This window comes from Lithobates pipiens, unplaced genomic scaffold (genome assembly GCF_037356315.1).
Source record: "Lithobates pipiens isolate NorthernLeopardFrog02 unplaced genomic scaffold, aLitPip1_a1.2 Scaffold_19, whole genome shotgun sequence".
NCBI lineage: Eukaryota > Metazoa > Chordata > Amphibia > Anura > Ranidae > Lithobates > Lithobates pipiens.
Genome location: NW_027507764.1, coordinates 84015307 through 84038356, shown reverse-complemented (window position 1 = coordinate 84038356; position 23050 = coordinate 84015307). Strand labels below are relative to the sequence as shown.

Here is a 23050-nt window from a genome sequence, read left to right as displayed (position 1 = left end):
ACCAAAAAAAGTATCAGAAAGTAAGAAACACAAGTCCTTTATTAAAAAAGAAAAAAAATATTGTCCCTCGTTGTATCCATCATCCATCACGATGCCTGCCGACCCAAAAAATAGAAAAAATTCAAAAAGCGCTTTACCTCCTAAGAGGCTACCTGCTGTCTGCCCTCTCTTTGCTATTGACAAGCCAGGGGTATATAGGAAAGGGGTGGGGCCACTCGACTACGTCACCCGGTGGCACTGCCCCCTTCTGATGTACCCAACATCCATTCTCATAGGGAGGGGTCGGGATCTGGGGGCCCCCTTGTTAAAGGGGGTTCCCAGATTCCGATAAGCCCCCACCTGCAGACCCCGACAACCACAGTCCAGGGTTATCGGGAAGAGGCCCTTGTCTCCATTAACATGGGGTCAAGATTAGGGATGAGCTTCGAGTTCGAGTCAAACTCATGTTCGACTCGAACATTGCCTGTTCGCCTGTTCGGCAAACAGTGAACAATTTGGGGTGTTCACGGCAAATTCGAAAAGCCGGGAACACCCTGTACAAGTCTATGGGAAAAATCTAAAGTGCTAATTTTAAAGGCTAATATGCAAGTTATTGTCCTAAAAAGTGTTTGGGGACCTGGGTCCTGCCCCAGGGGACATGGATCAATGCAAAAAAAAGTTTTAAAAAAGGCCATTTTTTCGGGAGCAGGGATTTTAATAATGATTAAAGTGAAACAATAAAAGTGTAATATTCCTTTAAATTTCGTACCTGGGGGGTGTCTATAGTATGCCTATGAAGGGGCGCATGTTTCCGTGCTTAGAACTGTCCCTGCACAAAGTGTAATTTCTGCAGGAAAAAAAATCTTTTAAAATCACTCGCGGCTATAATGAATTGTCGGCTCCCGTAAAACAGAGATCACTCGTTGAAAGTCATTGATAAAAAAATAATTATATTAAGGGGCACCCCACGTCAAATTCAGAATTTTTTTTTACGTGGGGTTCCCCCTAAATATCCATACCAGACCCTTCAGGTCTGGTATGGATATTAAGTGGAACCCCGTGTCAAATTTAAAAAAAAATTGACGTGGGGGTCCCCCTAAAAATCCATACCAGACCCTTTATCCGAGCATGCAACCTGGCAGGCCCCAGGAAAATAGGGGGGATGAGAGAGCCCCCCCTTCTGAACCGTACCAGACCACATGCCCTCAACATTGGGAGGATGCTTTGGGGGTCTGTGACCCCTCAAAGCACCATGTCCCAATGTTGATGGTGACAAGGGCCTCATCCCCACAGCCCTAGCCGGTGGTTGTGGGAGTCTGCGGGCAGGGGGCTTATCAGAATCTGGAAGGAATTTTTCAAAAGTGTGTTTGTCTTATTTAACTATTTTTTACACTTTCTTTGTGAAATGGTAGGGGTACCTTTGTAACCCCTTACCATTTCAAACAGGGGCCAGGGTTGTGGAGATGAGGCCCTTGTCCCCATCAAAATGGGGACATGGTGCTTTGAGGGGTCACTGAAGGGCCTGGAATTGGGGGAACCCCACGCTTTTTTTTTTTTTTTTAATCAATGACTTTCAATGAGTGTGCTCTGTATTACGGGAGCCGACAATTCATTATAGCCGCGAGTGATTTTAAAGGACTTTTTTTTTCTGCAGAAATTACACTTTGTGCAAGGACAGTTCTAAGCACGGGAAACATGCACCCCTTCACAGGCATACTATAGACACCCCCAGGTACGAAATTTAAAGGAATATTACACTTTTATTGTTTCACTTTAATCATTATTAAAATCACTGCTCCCGAAAAAATGGCCATTTTCAAAACTTTTTTTTGCATTGATCCATGTCCCCTGGGGCGAGACCCAGGTCCCCAAACACTTTTTAAGACAGTAACTTGCATATTAGCCTTTAAAATTAGCACTTTAGATTTTTACCGTTCGAGTCCCATCGACTTTAATAGGGTTCTAAAGAAGTTTAGGTCTGTTCGCAGGTTCTGGTGCGAACCGAACAGGGGGGTGTTCGGCTCATCCTTAGTCAAGATGATTTGCAAAGCACTCACCCCCCCATGTTGATGGCATGTGGCCTGGTATGGTTCAGGAGGGGGGGGCTCAGTCATCGTCGTCCCCTTCTCTGACCTGCCAGGCTTCATGCTCGGATAAGGGTCTGGTATTGAGTTTGGGGGGACCCCACACCGTTTTTTTTTTATGTTAACATTTCTCTATTGCCAGGCACTTGCCAGCAGTCTTTATCTTTATATTAATTTGTCAGTGGGGAAGCCCGCTGACAGATGATTACTCATGGTCGTTAAGGATGCGGGCAGCCAGCTTTCCAGCCCGCTGCTTAACAACCAGCTATTTCTTCACACAGAATTCACGCAGGGGGCACATTTGCAACTGGGGCTCTTTCTCAAAGTGGGGCTATTTCTATAAGTGGAAGCACTTCTGATTCTGCACTCATCATTAACTGATTATCTGGTTATCTGATTGTTTCATCTGAAAATCTCTTCTCTCATCCTACAGGTATGTGCTAGCTGAACTATCTCCACCCAAAAACCGAAACACTGCTATCTACTTTTTTTATGTGTCTTTAATAATTGCTGGTAGGTGCTAACTGAACCATCTCCACCCAAAAACTGAAACACTGCTATCTGTTTTTCTTATGTTATTTTTGCTTAACCATCTGTAGACCTGTCCACATTACAATGCTTTATTATGTCCCTTGTCTTACCCAAAATTATGGCTCGTTTAACCTTAGTGCCCTCTTGCTAGTCTCTGAAGTAAGAAATTTGCCCTGTTAACCAGCCAAGCTTTATTACCTCCTGATTTCTAATTTAAATCCATGCACACCCCACCCCTATCAGTATAAATATAAACTTCTTTTGGGGAAAGCATTTGCAGCGGGCACATTTGCAATGGGGCTCTTTCTCAAAGTGGGGCTATTTCTATAAGTGGGAACACTTCTGATGCTGCACTTCAGTGAATGCACAAAGCAAAGGGAAACAATAAAATACTTTGAAAAAGACCACACAGACATCAGGTGACCTTCTTTACCCCTTCAGCTCTTTCTCCTTGTAACATGCAGTCTCTAATACTCCTTTTGACAGCTCTGTCCTCTATCCTAAAACTATCTCTCCTTCACCCCTCCCCCCCCCCACAGCATATATATATACCACCCTCAGTTCTGTCCTTGCCCTATTGCTGCTCTCATCAACTCCTGCTAATTCTAAATCCATACACACTAAAAATCTCCAAGACCCTGGCACATGTCCCTTCATATAAATCCCACTCCCATATTACCTCCCTCACCCTCCTGCTTCTCCTAACCTCTGGAGATATATCCCCAAACCCTGGGCTTCCATCATTTAACTGTACCCCATGCACCCATCACCCGGCACCCTCTGGCAGCAGCTGCAATCAACACAATTTAGTTCCCATTTCTATTCTTCCCAAAACCAGACTCCCTTTCTCTTGTGCTCTTTGGAACTCCCGCTTTGTCTACAACAAACTCACCACTCTCCATGACCTCTTTATCGCCAACTCATTTAACCTACTTGCCTATACAGAAACCTGGCTCCACGAATCCGACACTGCGTCTTCTGCTGCCCTATCCCATGGTGGTCTTCTCTGGACTCACTCCCCCATATCCAGTGGGTGTAAGGGAGGAGGTGTCAGAATCCTTCTATCCCCACAAAGCACCTTTCAGGTACTTCAACCCCCTCCTTCTCTGTCACTCTCCTCTTTTGAAGCACACTGAATTTGTCTTTTCACTCCAGTTTCTCTAAGGATAGCTGTGATCTACAGGCCCCCTGGACCAGTATCAACCTTTCTTGATGACTTCTCTGCCTGGCTACCCTTCTTTCTTTCCTCTGAAATCTCCACAGTCCTTCTCAGGGACTTCAACATCCCTTTTAATACTAACACTCCTGCCCCTTCCAAACTTCTCAGCCTAACCTCCTCCTTTGACTTGAAGCAGTGGATACATACTCCTACTCACTCCGAAGGCAATACCCTAGACCTTGTTTTCTCTCACCTTTGCTCTCTATGCAACCTCTCTAACTATCCATTCCCTCTCACTGATCACCACCTTATTAGTTACACTCTCTCCCTCCCCTCCACCTTCTCTCCCTCCAACCCCCTAAAAGTTCCCCGCAGAAACCTGCATAATCTCAACCCTTCTCTTCTCTACTCTGCTATTGAAAACCTATACGACAAAATCTCACCCCTATCCTGCACCAACCTAGCCAATTCTGTCTACAACACTTCAGTTCTAGCCTCAATTCTTTCTCAAAGTGGGGTTATTTCTATAAGTGGGAGAACTTCCGACGCTGCACTTCAACGAATGCAAAAAGCGAAGGGACACAAGAAAATACTTTGAAAAAGACCACACAGACATCAGTTAACCTTCTTTACCCCTTCAGCTCACTGGTTCCCCTCACTACACACAGAATCAGGCCCAGACCCCTTAAACCTTGGCAAACAGATGATACTAGAAGTCTGAAAAAATTTAGTCGTGCTCATGAGTGCCTGTGGTGTAAGACTCAGAGTCTCAGAGATTTCAACCAATATAAATCTGCCCTCCAAAAAACAATTCCAGCCTCCTCTCTGCCAAGCAGACCTATTTTATCACTATCATTAGCAAGATATCACCCCGTCCCTGTCAACTCTTCTCTACCTTCAACTCTCTACTTCGTCCTCCACCGCCTCCACCCGCCAACTCACTCACTGCCCAGGAGATCGCCAATCACTTCAAACAGAAGACTGATACAATTCACGAGGAGATCTCTACTGTTCCGATACCCTCCATTCTTTACACTTCATGCCCACAGGCATCATTACTTCCCTCTTTCAACCTCACCACTATAGACAAGGTTGCTAAACTACTTGGTAATGTCCTCCTTACCACCTGCCCTCTGGATCCTGTTCCCTCACAAATGCTATGTTCACCCTCTGGCTCTATGCTACACTCTCTAACCCAGATCTTCAACCTTTCCCTCTCTTCTGGCATCTTCTCCAACTCTCTAAAACATGCAGTTGTCAGACCCATACTTAAAAAGCCCTCGCTGGACCCATCCATTCTTAACAACCTACGTCCCATCTCCTTGCTCCCCTTCTTATCCAAACTCCTTGAATGTCTTGTCTACAACCGAGTGAGTATCCACCTCGCTGATAATAGCCTTCTTGATCACCTTCAGTCTGGATTTCATCCTCAACACTCCACAAAAACTGCTTTCCTAAAACTAACAAATTATCTACTAACAGCCAAAACCAATCGACACTATTCTGTACTCCTACTCCTGGACCTTGATACGGTTGACCACCCCCTCCTCCTGAAAAAACTCAAGCCTTTGGTCTCCATGACTATACTCTACGCTGGTTCTCTTCCTACTTATCCACTTTTAGCGTTTCTTACAACTCTACTTCCTCCTCTCCTCTTCCTTTCTCTGTTGGGCTCCCCCAAGGTTCTGTTCTTGGACATCTCCTATTTTCAATCTACACCTCCTCCCTGGGTCAACTGATAGCCTCCCATGGCTTTCAATACCACCTCTACACTGACTACACCCAAATCTATTTCTCTACCCCTCAGATCACTCCCTCTGTCTCCTCACGTATCACTAATTTACTATGAGATATCTCAGTCTGGATGTCACACCACTTCCTCAAACTCAAGCTATCCAAAAGCGAACTTATAATTTTTACTGCTTCATATGCCCCTTCCCTTGATCTCTCTGTCAAAATCAATGGCACAACTATAAGCCCATCCCCACATGCCAAGGTTCTAGGTCTAGTCCTGGACTCTGAACTCTCCTTCAAGCAACACGTCCAATCACTGTCCAAATCCTGCCACCTTGACCTCTGCAACATCTCCAAAATATGCCCCTTTCTAACCAATGATACAACAAAGCTCTTAATTCACTCGCTGGTCATCTCTCGCCTCGACTACTGCAACTCCCTTTTCATTGGCTTGCCTCTACATTGTCTATCACCTCTTCAATCCATCATGAATGCTGCTGCCAGACTCATTCACCTTACCAATCGTTCTGTGTCTGCTACTCCTCTCTGTCAATCCCTCCACTGGCTTCCGCTCGGCCAAAGAATTAAACTCAAAATACTAACAACTACGTACAAAGCCATCCACAATTTTTCCCCCAGCTATATCACTAGCCTAGTCTCTAAATACCAACCTACTCGTTCTGTTCGTTCCTCTCAAGACCTCCTGCTCTCTAGCTCCCTCGTCCCCTCCTCCCAAGCTCGTCTCCAGGACTTTTCCAAAGCCTCTCCAATCCTATGGAATGCTCTACCCCAATCTGTCCGCTTATCTCCTACTTTATTAGCTTTTAGACAATCCCTGAAAACCCTTCTCTTCAGAGAAGCCTACCCTACCCACACCTAACAACTGTATTTTCATTTTCTCCATCAGCTCATCCCCTACAGTTATTACCTTTTGTTTCCAACTGACCCTCCCTTCTAGATTGTAAGCTATAACAAGCTTCTTGTATTGTATTTGTATTGTAAGTGTATTGTCTGCCCTCATGTTGTAAAGCACCGCAACTGTTGGTGCTATATAAATCCTGTATAATCAAAATAATAATTCAAATTGGTTAATCGTTTTTCGACTGATCCGAATTCTAATCACTCTGAAAAGTTGAAATTCATTCGAAAATTTATAAATTAAACAAATTTTAATGAAAATGAAACTAAATTGAATGAAAATGAAACAAAACAAATTCCAAAACCAAACTAAATGAATTCCATAACTAAATAAAATTAGTAACATAATGGATCTATTCAAAACAAAACTAAACAAATTTTTCCATTCTGCACATGTCTAGAGATAGACCATCCACAGTCGGGACACATAATAGTCAGTCAGTATAGAGGAATGATCGGAGAACCTTTTATGTACGCACAGAAGAAAAAGAGTCTAGCTGGGAGACTTCTGTTGTGGTGACTATGCAGCTCCCTGCAGGTGGGGACAGGAAAAAAAAACAGGAAGGAGAGCCCAGTAATGTAACATATCACAGTCATGTGACTGGCCTCTCCACCTATGATTGAACTCTATGAGCTCTATACTCTGGCCTAGGTTTTATGACTAGGCTGTAAAATTCAGGCCATGGTGTGGAATATTGGTAATGAATTAGGGACCTAGCTACTCTTTGCTATTAATATGTCCCTAAACCTTACCAATTATAAAGTGTAAAGAGCAATGATGTGTAAGGGATCTTCCCGGGGTAGGGTGAGTTTGGACACAGTTCACAGCAGACTTGGAATTTATAAAGCAGACCTTGGCGTTTATTCGTGGTACAAACAGTCCAACAAACAAAAATATACGGCAACACCGTGCTTTTTAAGTACAACAGAAAAAAAATAAGAAAACAACCTAGCCCGGCTGGGCGCTTACTAACAGGTTCTTCTCACCTATCTGACACTTATAAACACAGCGTCTTTCGCCTGGATATCGCAGGGTGGGTTTTAGCTCCAGCAGTGGCTGCGCTCGCAGCTTCCTCCAACACACAGACTGTTCATTTCCCTGGCTGAGAGCGAGCACCTGCAGGCCCCGCAGAGCCTTTACCTTCCCAGGCTAATTAGGATCAAAGCTCACCTGATCCAAATCCCAGAACTGGATCGGGGGGTGTGTGTGGAATGACAGGTCCCTCTACCAAACCTACCTGCCATTCCATATAAACCCAGGCCCGGCAAGATTAAATAACCACTCAGCAGCATATTGCTGCTGAGAAACTGATCCATCCTGGACTTACCATCTCACACTGTGTAGCAACCTAGGTGAGATGTACACCCCCTCGACCACTTCTCCAGTGACATGTCTACATATCCCCCCCCCCTCTTTTTCAGACCGGAGGGCTGAGCCTTTTGTCCCCACAGACAACTTACCCTCGACAATGCGTCAGCATTTGCCTGTAATTTCCCTGGCCTGTGTTCCACAGTGAAATTAAAGTTTTGTAAGGACAGAAACCATCTAGTCACTCTTGCATTTCTCTCCTTGTTTAACTTCATCCATGTTAGGGGGGCATGGTCTGTCACCAACTTGAATTTCCTGCCTAGCAAGTAATACTTTAAAGATTCTAGGGCCCACTTCACTGCCAAACATTCTCGCTCCACAATGGCATAATTTTTCTCGGCCGGGGTTAGTTTTCTACTCAAGTACGTCACCGGATGCTCCTCACCATTCACTACTTGTGAGAGTACTGCACCTAAGCCTGTGTTAGAGGCATCTGTCTGGACCAGAAATTCTCGCCTGAAATCGGGGGTAACTAACACAGGTGGTTGGCACAAGGCAGACTTAAGGCTTTGGAAAGCCTTCTCGGCCTCTGGGGTCCACGTGACCATTGCTGTCTTTCCGCCCTTTGTCAAGTCAGTTAGTGGAGCAGCAACTGAGGCAAAGTTCGGCACAAATCTACGGTAATAACCCGTAATACCCAGGAAAGCTCTAACCTGTTTCCTTGTCAGGGGTCTAGGCCAATTCTGTATTGCCTCAATTTTATTTAGCTGTGGCTTAATCAATCCTCTCCCAACAATGTAGCCCAGATATTTGGCCTCTTCTAGGGCTAGAGCACACTTCTCGGCATTTATGGTCAACCCTGCATCACTTATGGTATCCAACACGGCCTGTACCTTACAGAGGTGACTTTCCCAATCAGAGCTAAAAATGACCACATCATCGAGGTAGGCGGCTGAGTAATCCCGATGTGGTCGCAGAATCAAGTCCATCAACCTCTGGAAAGTTGCAGGCGCTCCATGTAACCCGAATGGCATCACTACATACTGGAATAGCCCATCAGGGGTGGAGAATGCAGTTTTCTCTTTAGCCTCACCAGAAAGTGGAATCTGCCAGTAGCCCTTTGTGAGATCGAGGGTGGTTATGTACCTGGCGTTACCTAACTTCTCAATCAACTCATCTACCCTGGGCATAGGATAAGCATCGAACTTGGAGATCTCATTCAACTTTCTGAAATCGTTACAGAACCTCCAAGTTCCATTGGGCTTTGGGATTAGCACAATCGGGCTGGACCATTCACTCTGTGACACCTCAATTACCCCCAGATCAAGCATACGTTTTACCTCGGCAGATACGGCTTTCCTACGTGCCTCCGGTATCCTATAGGGCTTTAGGTTTACTCTGCTTCTAGGCTCAGTTTCAATGTGATGATGGATGAGGTGGGTACGCCCTGGGAGGTCAGAGAACTTGTTTTTGTTTTTCTGTAAAAATTCCTGAGCCTCCTGTTTCTGTGACACTGATAGAGTATCACCTACCTTGACTGGAGGGATTGGTGGTGACAAATTATTAACAGTATTTGTCGCCACCAAGGATTCCCTGTCTTTCCAGGGCTTGATCAAGTTTATGTGATAAACTTGGAAAGGCTTCCTTCTACCTGGTTGGTGCACCTTGTAGTTCACCTCACTGATCTTTTCAACAATTTCATAAGGACCTTGCCACTTCGCCAAGAATTTACTCTCAACAGTGGGGACTAGTATAAGGACCCTATCGCCTGGGTTGAATGTCCTGATTCTTGCGGACCGGTTGTAAATTCTACTTTGGGCCTCTTGAGCTCTCTGGAGGTGTTCCCTTACCAGGGGCATTACAGTGGCTATACGGTCCTGCATTTGTGCTACATGCTCAATAACACTCTTGTATGGGGTGGACTCATTCTCCCATGTCTCTTTTGCAATGTCCAGTAGACCCCTAGGGTGATGACCATAGACCAACTCGAATGGTGAGAACCCTGTGGACGCTTGGGGCACTTCCCTAATAGCAAACATGAGGTAGGGTAATAAATGATCCCAGTCACGACCATCTTTTCCCACCACTTTCTTCAACATATGTTTCAAAGTTTTATTAAATCTCTCCACCAATCCGTCCGTCTGGGGGTGGTATACAGAGGTACGGATGTGTGAGACTTTAAATAGTTTGCATAATTCCTTCATCAGTTTTGACATAAATGGCGTACCTTGGTCAGTTAGGATTTCTTTGGGGATCCCAGTCCTAGAGAACATATAAAACAACTCACGTGCAATTGTTTTAGATGCAGTGTTTCTTAAGGGTACAGCCTCAGGATAGCGGGTCGCATAATCTATGACTACCAAAATATACTGGTGTCCTCTAGCTGACTTTACAACGGGACCCACTAAATCCATGGCAATACGCTCAAAAGGCACCTCTATAATAGGGAGCGAAACCAAAGGACTGCGAAAATGTGACACTGGGGCACTAACCTGACATGTGGGGCACGACTCGCAGTATTTTTTAATGTCATCATATATCGCCGGCCAAAAAAACCTCTGGAGAACCCTCTCTCGCGTTTTGTCAGTCCCCAAGTGTCCCCCAAGAACATGGTTATGTGCCATGTCAAGCACCTGACGCCGGTACGGCTTAGGTACCAGAAGCTGTTCCACAATCTCATCCTTAATCTTATTGACTCTATAGAAAAGATCATTAGTCACCGAAAAATGTGGAAATCTTTTTTCAGCATCTGGTTCCTGAGGTACCCCATTCATAACAGCAACCTGCTCTCTCGCATTTTTGAGAGTGGGGTCCTGTAATTGTGCAGCGCCAAAATTATCCCTAGACACCTCTAAGTCTAGTATATTTTGCTCAGTGGGAGGAGCCTCCTCCTCCCCAGCCAGGACCTGCAAAGGAGAACAATCATTTTCATCCTGCACACTTCTATCATTCACAGGGGACAAGGCAACCCCCTTAGAGGTATCCTCACTCCTTTTGGGGATTTTTCTTTTTTCCCAGAGAGCCCAGAATAATGGAAAATCGCGCCCCAATATTACATTATGCATGAGGTTTTTAACCACACCCACTTCATATTGTACGGTGCCTTGTTCAGTCCCGACTTTAGCCAGCACTATAGGGTACACTTTTGTATCACCATGTATGCACACAACACTCATATGCTTTTTAGACTCTAAGTCCCCAGCCACCAGGCTAGCATGCACCAAGGTTACGAGGCTTCCCGAGTCCATTAACGCCTTAACGGGAAGGTCATTGATTGTAATATTGCAGATTTGCGGTTCAGTCTCTAGTCCAGGAACTGCAGCACAAGATGGTTCCGCAAATAGCGACTGACGCCGGCTAGCGTCACACTCCATGGGTTCAGTGGTAAGAGGGCAATGGGCAGACACGTGTCCCGCCTCATGGCATCTCCAACACTGGATAGGGCCTGGTCTCTTTGGCAAGGAGTCCTTTTTAGAGCCCCTTAGCCACCCGGGACCATCACCAGTCTTTTGTCCCTGAGACACCACTTGAGCCCTTTTCCCTCCATCAGCACCCCTCCACACTCCCCCAATAGATGGAAGTCTCTTACCAGCTGACGGCACAGATCTGGCGCTCCGGGGAGGTGAAGATGCTGCAGGAACATCACGGAGGTAGTCCTCAGTCGCCTGGAACCTCTCCACAAGGTTGACAAGTTCGTTTGCATTCTTAGGATCACCTTGTCCCACCCAGCGTTGCAGGTCCGTAGGAAGCGCTCGGAGGTAGCGATCCATCACGACCTTCTCTAGGATTTGTGCAGGAGTAGAAGTGTCTGGCTCCAACCACTTTCTTGCCAAATGGATTAGGTCATACATCTGGGACCTCCCTGATTTGTCCAGACTGTAGCTCCAGTTGCGTACCCTCCGGGCACGGACTGCAGTAGTAACTCCTAGTCGGGCAAGTACCTCCTCTTTTAGCCGAGTATAGTCCTTAACCTCTTGCTCACTGAGGTCATAGTAGGCCTTTTGAGGTTCACCTGTTAAATAGGGCGCAATTACCTCTGCCCACTCAGCGGCTGGTAACTTCTCTCGCTCAGCCACGCGCTCAAATACTGTTAGATAGGCCTCAACATCGTCCTCAGCAGTCATCTTTTGCAGCGCTTGCTGCACAGTCCTTCTCCCAAAAAAAATCTCTGGAGCGGCTCCCTCCACTGTGGGTGGATTAGCAACCACAGGCGCCTCTCGATTTACTATCAGGTGCTCGATAAGTTGTTGTTGGCTTTGGCGCAAAGCTTGCAACTCTTCCTTATGCATCTGCTGTTGTGCAGCCATGGACTGTTCATGTCGTCTATTGGCCTCTGTCTGAGCCTGCTGTTGTTGCAAACTCACTTGCATAAACTGCTTCAGCATCTCCTCCATGTTGCTGGACTGTTCTTGGAGTGTAGTTGCAGCTTTCACCCAGGACATAAGCAGCTGTAGCCAAGTCTGTCCACACCGTTGCCCCTAGCAACCGTGTTGCCCGCTTTCTCCACCAATTGTAAGGGATCTTCCCGGGGTAGGGTGAGTTTGGACACAGTTCACAGCAGACTTGGAATTTATAAAGCAGACCTTGGCGTTTATTCGTGGTACAAACAGTCCAACAAACAAAAATATACGGCAACACCGTGCTTTTTAAGTACAACAGAAAAAAAATAAGAAAACAACCTAGCCCGGCTGGGCGCTTACTAACAGGTTCTTCTCACCTATCTGACACTTATAAACACAGCGTCTTTCGCCTGGATATCGCAGGGTGGGTTTTAGCTCCAGCAGTGGCTGCGCTCGCAGCTTCCTCCAACACACAGACTGTTCATTTCCCTGGCTGAGAGCGAGCACCTGCAGGCCCCGCAGAGCCTTTACCTTCCCAGGCTAATTAGGATCAAAGCTCACCTGATCCAAATCCCAGAACTGGATCGGGGGGTGTGTGTGGAATGACAGGTCCCTCTACCAAACCTACCTGCCATTCCATATAAACCCAGGCCCGGCAAGATTAAATAACCACTCAGCAGCATATTGCTGCTGAGAAACTGATCCATCCTGGACTTACCATCTCACACTGTGTAGCAACCTAGGTGAGATGTACACCCCCTCGACCACTTCTCCAGTGACATGTCTACAGATGATTTGCAACATCAATAACTAGAGTTGCATACCCAGCATTTGCATGAGTACTGATACCGAGTATTTGCACGAGTACCTTTGCTGTGTGATTCAAGCCCATACAAAATGAATGGGCTCAATTCGCACTGCAAAGAATCACTTGTGTTTTGAACAGGAATGCGGTGCAATTCCTGTCTGAATTGCATGCAGATTTCCGAACATACAGGTTTATATGTTCAATGAAATTGAACATATAAACTTTGAGTGGCCCTGAACCTCCTCTTCTCAGGTCCTCCACCAGCTCTTCTGACTCTTCTCCCCTGCCAAGTGTCCCTTTAGAAAGCATGGGGGCACTCATGCGTGCTCACTCTTCAGTCTCGCTGCCTGCTTGCCCACTCCTTCCTCCTTACTGGCTTTCATTGACAGCAGCATGAGCCAATGGCTGCCTCAGCAAAGCCTAAGAAACCAGGAAGTGAGGGGAGAGAGGATCTGCAGACAGACAAAGCGCTGGATCAAATGAGGGCTCAGGTAGGTAAAAGGGGGGGGTGAAAAGAGAAACTGATGCCTAAACATTTTTTACCCTGCAAGGAATGCATTAAGGTAAAAAAAGGTTTAGGCTGTAGAACCACTTTAAATTCAAATAATTCATCCATTTTATGTCTAATTTCTAATTGCAATTTTTAGTTATATTTAAATATAAAAAAAGACTACAAAGGTTAATAAAAAAGAAGAGCATGTTGTTACTTTTTAAAAATCTTGCTATAAAATGAAGCGATTAATATTCAGTAACATTTAAAAAAAGTCCATATACTTTAAATGATATTATCAGTTATGCATTCATTACCCTAAGTAATAAATTACACAAGAGGATTCACTTTGTAAATTAATCACAGACAAAACAATTCGAATCTGTATTTTTTCATCTGATCAGCCATACAGGTATGTTCTGCAGTTTGCATTAAATATTTTAAGGATATCAAAAATTCACATTTCAAAAAATATCTAAGATAAGCTGCACTCATCTTCAAAAACTGAAATTGAAATCTCCAACTGAATGTTTGCAAATGCATAAACAGGGTTTTTATGTATTCCTGTTGCAGTACTTATAAATAAACTGATTTGAATATTTAGGTTCTACAAAGTAGTTTCTAAAAAGTTGTTTCCTTTCTAGGCAGTTAAATACTATGTCATAAAGTGAAACGGGAACACAGTGTGAACAAATTCTAAATTACTAAAAACACTAAACCTAAAGCACAATTTGCCATGATGTTATTAGAATATATTCATGAAGAGATGTTCTAACCTTCTAAAGACTTTAAACATGCCTTAAAATGAATATGCCAAGACAGAACTATGGTGTCTGCATTAGCTAACTTTCTTTGCAACCAGTTAAAGTGCATTTCAATCCAAGAACAAAAATGTAAAATATTGCTTAACAGTCCTTAATTTAATTGTATGCTTTTTTCCTTTTTTTTTACTTGGTGATTCCACCAGTAACATGCTTCTATGTATTAGGGTGAAAACTCCCTCCTAACTGTTCTTTATTTATGGAGGAGCAGTGTTGTCATGCTAGGACAGGTTGTGTGTTATGACCAAAGAATATTGTCCAATGCTTCATATGCAAAATATCACCCAAACAATCCTCTTTGATCCTCCTTAGACCTCCTTCTTTCTGGCCCCCTTGTCATTTCCTCTGATGCTCATCTTCAGAATTTATCCAGAGTTTCACCTATCCTCTGGAACTCCCTAGCCCAATCAATTTGTCTTTCACATACTCTGCTTCCAGGCAATCCTTGAAAACACATCTCCTTAGCAAAGTACATCCTGTCTCTACCTTACAATTGGAATGTGACTTTCTACATCAACCCATCCCTCGATTTGCCTATCCTTTTACATTGTAAGCTCATATGAGCAGGGCCCTCTAAACCTTACTGTATTGGATAATATTGCAACTGTACTGTTCCCTTAACTTGGAAAAGTACTACCCAAACTGTTGGTGCTATGTAAGTATAATAATAATATATTCATAACATAGTTGGGAGGTAAACTAGACAGAGGTAATAACATGGTCTACGCTTCTAACTGCAGCACAGAAACTTCTGAGCTCATGACATTTGTTGCAGGACCAGTAGGTATTTATTGTACTTTTTGAACAGATATAACAAAATACATGCAATGGTATATTTAATAGAGGAAAAGGGACCAAATAGGAAAAGTTCATTGTCGGGTTTACATATACAGTGCTTTAGATTTCTGTAGATTTACAAAGTTATGTTGAGTGTGACAGACTCACCCGGGACAGAGGATTTTGGAGAGGACTGAATGCCAACCTCTTGCATTGTGATTATGGTCCCTGGCATTTGGGGGAACAGTGCTCTTTGTGACATTGTGTATGTCTGGGGACCCCTGAGGTGTTACTTAGGATTCAGGTCCATCTCCCCCCAAGACACAAAGCCTCTGGATATGTATATGCCATATTAGCAATAGTGACTGAATCATACTGTTAGGACACAAACTGTTTGATGCTAATATCATCAACTCCAGCCACCTGTCTGTTGTCTTCCATAATGTAAATGAGTCTAGTCTGGCTTGATACAGAGTATTTCCCCTATTGTTGTTTGTGCTAATTAACCCTGTAATTGTATGAAGGAGTCCAGTGTTAATTTATATAATTAGCTTGTGTTAATTCTGTTTCTGGCTACAGTTGTATTGTTAGAGTAATATGCGCAAGAGGGGGGACTGCCTCTTTTACTGTATTATAAATACTTGTCATTTTGGTTCTAATAAAACAGTCCATGTCAGCAGCTAAACAAGTCTCGTCTTGGTTTGTGTTTGGGAGCAGTTGAATATCTGATATCTATATTCAGACTGGGAGGAAGTGGTATGTGACGAAAGCACTCAAGCGGAGTGTGGGATAGGATCCGTCACGTTGAGATTTATAACTATGCTGCAATTAAAAAAATAAAGAGAAATAGCAATAACTTCTTACCTTTCCTGCATAGTGATGAATTCCAAATGTTAGGTCAACTCTTTTTGGTCTCCAGAAATATTTTGATTTAAGGTTATCTTCAAACTTTTCTAAAATCATGTAAATTAAGTCATACTTATATTTTTTCACTCATAGTTAGTGTAGTAATTTAACTTAAATTGTCTTTATTACACCTGTCAAAGTTTACAGTATTTAAGTAATGCAACCAACTGGAGCAACGTTTTTATCAATTATCAATTTAGAATGAGGCCCCCAGATTTTAGAACTACATATTATTCACATGCTAAATCATCTACTCTAAACACACTCCCCAGTGTTTGTTTTTCAAATAACTTATATGGGCATCTAAATATCTGCCAAAACATCCAAACTTATTATCTCAACTCTAAAAATGTCATACTAAGTCTGCTTTAAAAAACATTTATCCTTTTAAATATCTTCAGCAGGTAGGATTGCTCCATTTAAAATGTTGATACTATCTAAAGTGCTACTCCTGTTCCACATTATCACCAAAATCTAAAAAAACACATTAACCAGTTCATCTGGCACAAAAAAACATCAAGATGCAGATTTAATTAAGTTCTGAAACATAAAAGTGTTAGTAGCATGGTTCTTTCTGATATTAAACATTATTATCCTTAATTGATCAAATCTGGTATTGGTCAAGATCATCCCCTAGATACACCATGGGTAACAATTGAATACATGCTCCATTGTCATCATATCCAAAATGTACTGCTTGCATTTAAACTAAGTGTATCCCCTCCACTATTAAATAACCCACTATTCAGGCTACTAGAGATGCCTAGAGCAGATCTGACTACAGAATTACCATGATCTTACTAAATAACAGATGAAAAAACCCAAATAGGAATTTTGGACATCTTCAGGAATTAACATTTCAAGATGAAAGAAGTTTGGGATTACTTTATAAAATCTAAGCCCTTGTATACATGGTCGGAGATTCCGACGGAATGTTTCCTATCGGACCGTTTTGTAGGATATTCCGACTGTGTGTGGTCTGCATCGGACTGTTTCCGTCGGAATATCCGACGGACCAACTTTTCCAACTTGCCGGTAACATTTTCAGACAAAATGCTCCGATCGGACATACTCCGATCATGTGTAGCCTACTCCGACGGGCAAAGTGCCACGCATGCTCAGATCAAATTCCTAGACCAAAGCTATTGGCTACTAGCCTGAATGTAGTCCCGTCCTAACGAAATAACGCCATCACGTTATGTACAATCGGATTTTCCGACAACTGAGTCCGACCGTGTGTATGCAACATCACTTCTGGACCTCTTCCGACGGATTTGGTTGCCGGAATCTCCGACCGTGTGTACGGGGGCTAAGAGTTACAATTGAAAATTTGCCTTATCCCATTTATTCTGATATCCCAGAAATTCAACATCCCAATAAGGGAATACTATATACACCCTCAAATCCATTTGGCAAAAGAGTCATATTTCCAATGACTTCTTTAAAGACTTGACATCTTACAACTCCTTGAAAACCCATCCTATACATGAAAAGGAATATATTTGCTGAAATATGTTATTTGTAGATTGTTACTTCTTACTGGACTTTAAAATAAAATATTTTTGACAAGGAAAAGGAATATATTTGATAAAAAGATGGAAAAAAAAAACATCTTTTAATAAAACACCCACTGTTGCTAAATGGAAAAAAACTGAAATTGGAAATCCTTCCAAGAAGACAAATGGGAAAAAAGGTGATCCAAATGTCCTGCAAAGCATACCAATATACCAGCCACTGGCAGCTACTCCAAAGAGTGATGCATTGCTGGTATAAAACACCATACAAATGATCTAAGTTCTCAACAACTTATTCTTGACTGCTGAAGAAGATGTGAATCATTAAGATGACCAAATGCTGATATCGTGACATTCATTTGTGTTTTTTTCACTTTAGTGTATAATAACAAATTATAAATAGGTAGCTATGTCCAGTTGTTTGTTGGCTGTTCTGAAACCCAATTATAAATTGAATAAAGTATTTTAAACTACACATCAAATCATATATTGTGGGAAAAAATCTTTTTTTTCCTCTCATATAAGAAGGGCTATCACTGTTAGTAAGTACCTACCTACAAGGGTCTGATCAGTTGCTCTGGGGAATCTAATTTCCTCATCCAGCAGAGAAAGTAGCCCCATTGGCTTCTGTAAGAACATGTCCAGGAGGGGCCTGTTGTCTTCATACTCAATTAATCTTGCGTCAACATCTTCATTTAAATATTCATTCTTAAAAAGAGATAGAAAAAAATTATGTTTATATTCACAAGCCTATTTAGGGCTCTTGCATATAGTCATATTTAAGGCACATGAGAATACAGATTAAATTACAGCTGTTATTGCGCTACCCGGACACCACAACTGCAGAATAGTTTTGCCCATAGACATGCATCGAAGAAAAAAAAACACCATACGCAGCTATATGCACATAGATGCAGGCACTTGCGCTTACATGCATATTTACTCAGAATATAACATTTTTTTTTACTTTTTTTTCCCCTTTCTATGTAAGTTTGTTTTTCATTACTTATTGTATGTGTCCCACCAGGACGATTTTCCCATGCTTCCTTTCCTGCAGACACAACAGAAAGTGGAAACATCGCTTATACAGTTGCTATCAAAACAAATGTCCCCATTGGTGGCTTTCCCCTTACCTCCAGTGCCAATGACAACTGTAAAATGTTGTTTTTCATCACTTTCTGTTTTGATGATAAATGGTTTGCCTGGCAAATCATGACAGTGAATCTCACAAATTGGGCTTTAGGCAGTAACAAAAACCTGTCCTACCCTATCTTACTCTTGACAACTGAAAAAAAAAAAATCTTAGTTGAAGACACATTTATATGTCCTTATTCCCATGGCCATCATGATCCGTGAGCATACATTTATCTAGTTTCCTTTGCTTTGACAGACTCTGGATTCCAAGAAAAACACTCTTTATCTTAGTGGGTAACAGAGGTTCTTTGCATCTTAAGGGCCGTACACATGGGCCAAATATCGGAAATTTGGCCTGTGTGTATGGCAGCAGGTCTGACAGATGCCGTCTGAACATCCAGCTTCTGCCAAAGGGGCATAATCAAAAAATGTCTGCTGATTGGCATCCAATCAGCACTCTCAGCCAATGGCTGAGAGCACTGACCGGTGTGTTCTGGTGGGTGGGCCGTCCCCCTGTCAGAACACAAAAGTTCAACTCCCAGGCTCTTCAGCTTTTGGCATTCTGCCCATTGGCTTTAAGGCCAATGGCTGCCCACTGCATACTTACTTTGTGTATATACAAGACCCTACTTTCCTGATGAAGGTAAACCGAAGTCTTCCTACATCAATAACAAATGCTAATTTATATTAAAGCACATGGACCCTATGACAACAGTGGGGCTGACCATATGATTATAGAAGTCTTATTCAAAGAATTTTTAAATAATCATCATCTTAATAATCATCTTAATCTCAAGTAGATTTAAACTTTAACTGGATGACATTAAGTTTGCTAAAGCACTCTATATCATACCCAATCAATGTGTTTTTTTTTTTTCTTAACGAAAATAAATTTTTTATCCTATTTTGCATATCAGCTCTGCTAATATCCTCTATCCCTTTTCAGACAGTTCCTGTCTGCAGCATTGGCTAAACATAAAGGCTTAGGACCGACTTCTTGATAGTGATGGCTGTGGACCAGGCCAATGCAATGTGTTTCGGCATGGACTCAATCTTTCTAAAACCGAGCTTGTTATATTTCCTCTTTCCCGGTCCCCCCATGACTTTACCATTAAGATCAACAGCACATTGATTGGTCCCTCTACCCATGCCAGGGTACTGGGTGTAATCCTTAACTCTGGCCTCTCCTTCAGTCCGCACAAGCAATCACTGGCTAAATCCTGCTGCCTTAACCTCTGCAACATCTCCAGAATTCAACCCTTCCTGACTTGACACCACAAAGCAATTTATTCACTCTTTGATTATTTCCCACCTTGACTACTTCAACTCTCTCCTTAATGGCCTACCCTTACGCGGGCTATCCCCCCTTCAGTCTATTATGAATGCTGCTGCTAGACTAATACACCTCACTAACCGATCCGTGACTGCTGATCTTCTCTGTCAATCCCTTCACTGGCTTCTCCTACCCCACCGTATCAAATTCTAAATGCTAATCACAACATACAAGGCCATCCACATCATCGCCCCCAGCTACATCACTAACCTCATCTGCAGATATTTCCCAAATCATCCCCTCCAGTCCTTCCAGGACCTTCTGCTCTCTAGGTCCCTAGTTATCTCCTCCCATGCTCACCTTCAGGACTTCTCCAGAGCTTCTCCCATCCTCTGGAACTCCCTGCCTCGGTATGTCCGATCAGCCCCTAACCTGTCCACCTATCCTACACCCACCTAACAACTATCCTCAGTGTCACCCCCATCAAATCACTCCCCACATCTATTACCCTTTGTACCCCAACCTCCTTCCTTTAGAATGTAAATTCTACGAGCAAGGCCCTCCTGTCCCTTCTGTATTGAACTGTACTGTAATTGTGCTGTCCCCCCTCTACATTGTAAAACATTATGTAAACTGAATGAAAAACTGTAAACTATATAATTCATGTATAATAATAATATCTATGCCTGGAATACCTCTTTAACATATTTAAATGACTTCTAAAGCTAAGTTAAATATTATAGGGGATTTTAATGACTAGGTTTAGATTTACACTTACCTGAAACTTTATTAGGTACTAGTATCGGGTTGGACCCCCTTTTGCCTTCAGAACAGTCTTAATTCTTCATGGCATAGATTCAACAAGGCATTCAACTAGCACTTTTAGTAGAGGAAGTCAGTAATGGCAGCCCCTATGTTTCATACATCAGTGATTCTCAACTTTAGTCCTCAAACACCCCCAACAGGCCATGTTTTGGGAATTATCTCTTAGATAAAATAGCTTTCCAAAATACCAAGCCATTGACTCTGTGCAAGATAAAGGAAAACCTGCAAATATGGCCTATTGGGGGTACTTGAGGAAGGAGGTTCAGAACCACTGTCATACATGATAGGTTTACTTTTTGTCCTGCATTGAGACAAAATTCAGATGGCTCTGTGCATGAACCAAAATATACAGTAGCTGGCCACTTTACTAGATACACCTTGCTAGTACCGTATTGGATCCCCTTTTGCTTTCAGTTCTTTGTGGTGTAGATTCAGCAAGGTGTTGGAAATATTTCTCAGAGTTTTTGGTCCATATTAACACGATAGCATCACTCGGTTGCTGCAGATTTGTCGGCTGCACATCCATGACGTGACTCTTCTGTTCCACCACATCTCAAAGGTGCTCTATTGGATTGATATCTGGTGACTGTGGAGGCCATTGGAGTACAGTGAACTCACTGTCATGTTCAAGAAACCAGTGGTGAGATGATTTAAGCTTTGTGACATGGTGCATTATCCTGCTGGAAGGAGCCATCAGAAGATGTGTACACTGTAGTCATAAAGGGATGGACATGGTCAGCAACAATACTCAGGTAGGCCGTGGTGTTTAAATGATGCTCAGTTGCTACTAAGGGGCCAAAAATTTGCCAAGAAAATATTCCCCACACCATTACACCACCAGCAGCCTGAACCATTGATACAAGGCAGGATGGATCCATGCTTTCATGTTGTTTACACCAAATTCTGACTTACCATCTGAATGTCGCAGTTAAAATTGAGACTCATCAGAATGGGCAACGTTTTTCCAATCCTCCATTATTCCATTTTGGTGAGCCTGTGCAATTTGTTGCCTCAGTATCCTGTTCTTAGCTCACAGAAGTGGCACCCGGCGTGGTCTTCTGCTGCTGTAGCTCATCTGTTTCTAGGTTTAATGTGTTGTGCATTCAGAGATGGTATTCTGCATACCTTAGTTGTAATGAGTAGTTGTTTGAGTTACTGTTGCTTTTCTATCATCTCAAACCAGTCTGCCTATTCTCCTCTAACATCAACAAGACATTTTTGTCTGCACAACTGCTGCTCACTGGATAGTTTCTGGATAGTTTCTCTTTTTCGCTTTCTCTGTAAACCCTAGAGATGGTTGTGTGTGAAAATCCCAGTAGGTCAGCAGTTTTTAAAATACTCAGACCAGCCCCTCTGGCACCAACAACCATGCCATGTACAAAGTCACTTAAATCCCCTTTCTTCCCCATTCTGATGCTTGGTTTGAACTTCAGCAAAGTCGTCTTCACCACGTCTAGATGCCTAAATGCTGAGTTGCTGCCATGTGATATGCTGATTAGCAATTTACATTACCAAGCAATTAAACAGGTGTACCTAATAAAGTGGCTGGTGAGTGTACATTAAGAACAGCAGCAGAAGCTTCCCTTTAAGCCCTTGTACACACGGTCGGAGATTCCGACAACCAAATCCGTTGGAGTTACTCCGACGGATTAATTCTGGACCAGGTCTGGAAGTGATGTTGCATACACACGGTCGGACTAAGTTGTTGGAAAATCCGATTCGTTCGTAACGTGATGACGTTATTTAGTTACGACGGGACTACGTTCAGGCTAGTAGCCAATAGCTTTGGTCTAGGAATTTGATCTGAGCATGTGTGGCACTTTGTCCATCGGTGTAGGCTACACATGATCGGAGTATGTCCAATCGGAGTATTTTGTTGGAAAATATTTCCGGCAAGTTGGAAAAGTTGGTCCGATGGATATTCCGACGTAAACAGTCCGATGCAGACCACACACAGTCGCAATATCCGACAAAACGCTCCGATAGGAAACATTCCGACGGAATCTCCGACCGTGTGTACAAGGGCTTACACTGTGTTCTGTGTGCCACAGCAATTAAGATCCTCCTTTTATTGTCCCCTAGAAATACAGCAAAAAATGGAAGGAATGATTTTACTGGATCCTTTGGCTAACTAAAACATTTTTTTTTTTTTATAAATAATCATTTATTTGTATTGGGATTCTTTTCACACGTGAATCTCTGTGAGATTTGAAATAGTATTACACCATCAAGAAGGTTATAAACCTGATTTAAATATGGATGTCATAAAATTATTATCAAAAGGCTAGAAATACAATAATTACATCAATGATTCATGCAACCATTTGCATATACACGAGGCAAACATATTTCTCTAATTGACCCATCAGAAACAATTGCTAAGGTCACATCAATTATACCTAGTTGCGTGCAATGCAAATAAAATCAGAATGATTTGCATTGTAAATG

The 23050-nt window shown here is 42.8% G+C and overlaps 1 protein-coding gene across 3 annotated transcripts in view; it reads right to left on the bottom strand.

Annotated features, from left to right (window-relative positions):
• MYO3A (myosin IIIA) overlaps nucleotides 1-23050 on the bottom strand; it is a 312814-nt gene that overhangs the window by 125013 nt on the left and 164751 nt on the right. For all 3 annotated transcript variants that reach the window (XM_077490990.1, XM_077490992.1, XM_077490991.1), the window contains exons 20-21: nucleotides 17925-18078; nucleotides 15815-15903 (exon numbers count right to left, since the gene is read on the bottom strand). In XM_077490990.1, coding sequence (XP_077347116.1) covers nucleotides 15815-15903; nucleotides 17925-18078 — 243 coding nt within the window. The remainder of the gene's footprint in view (nucleotides 1-15814; nucleotides 15904-17924; nucleotides 18079-23050) is intronic.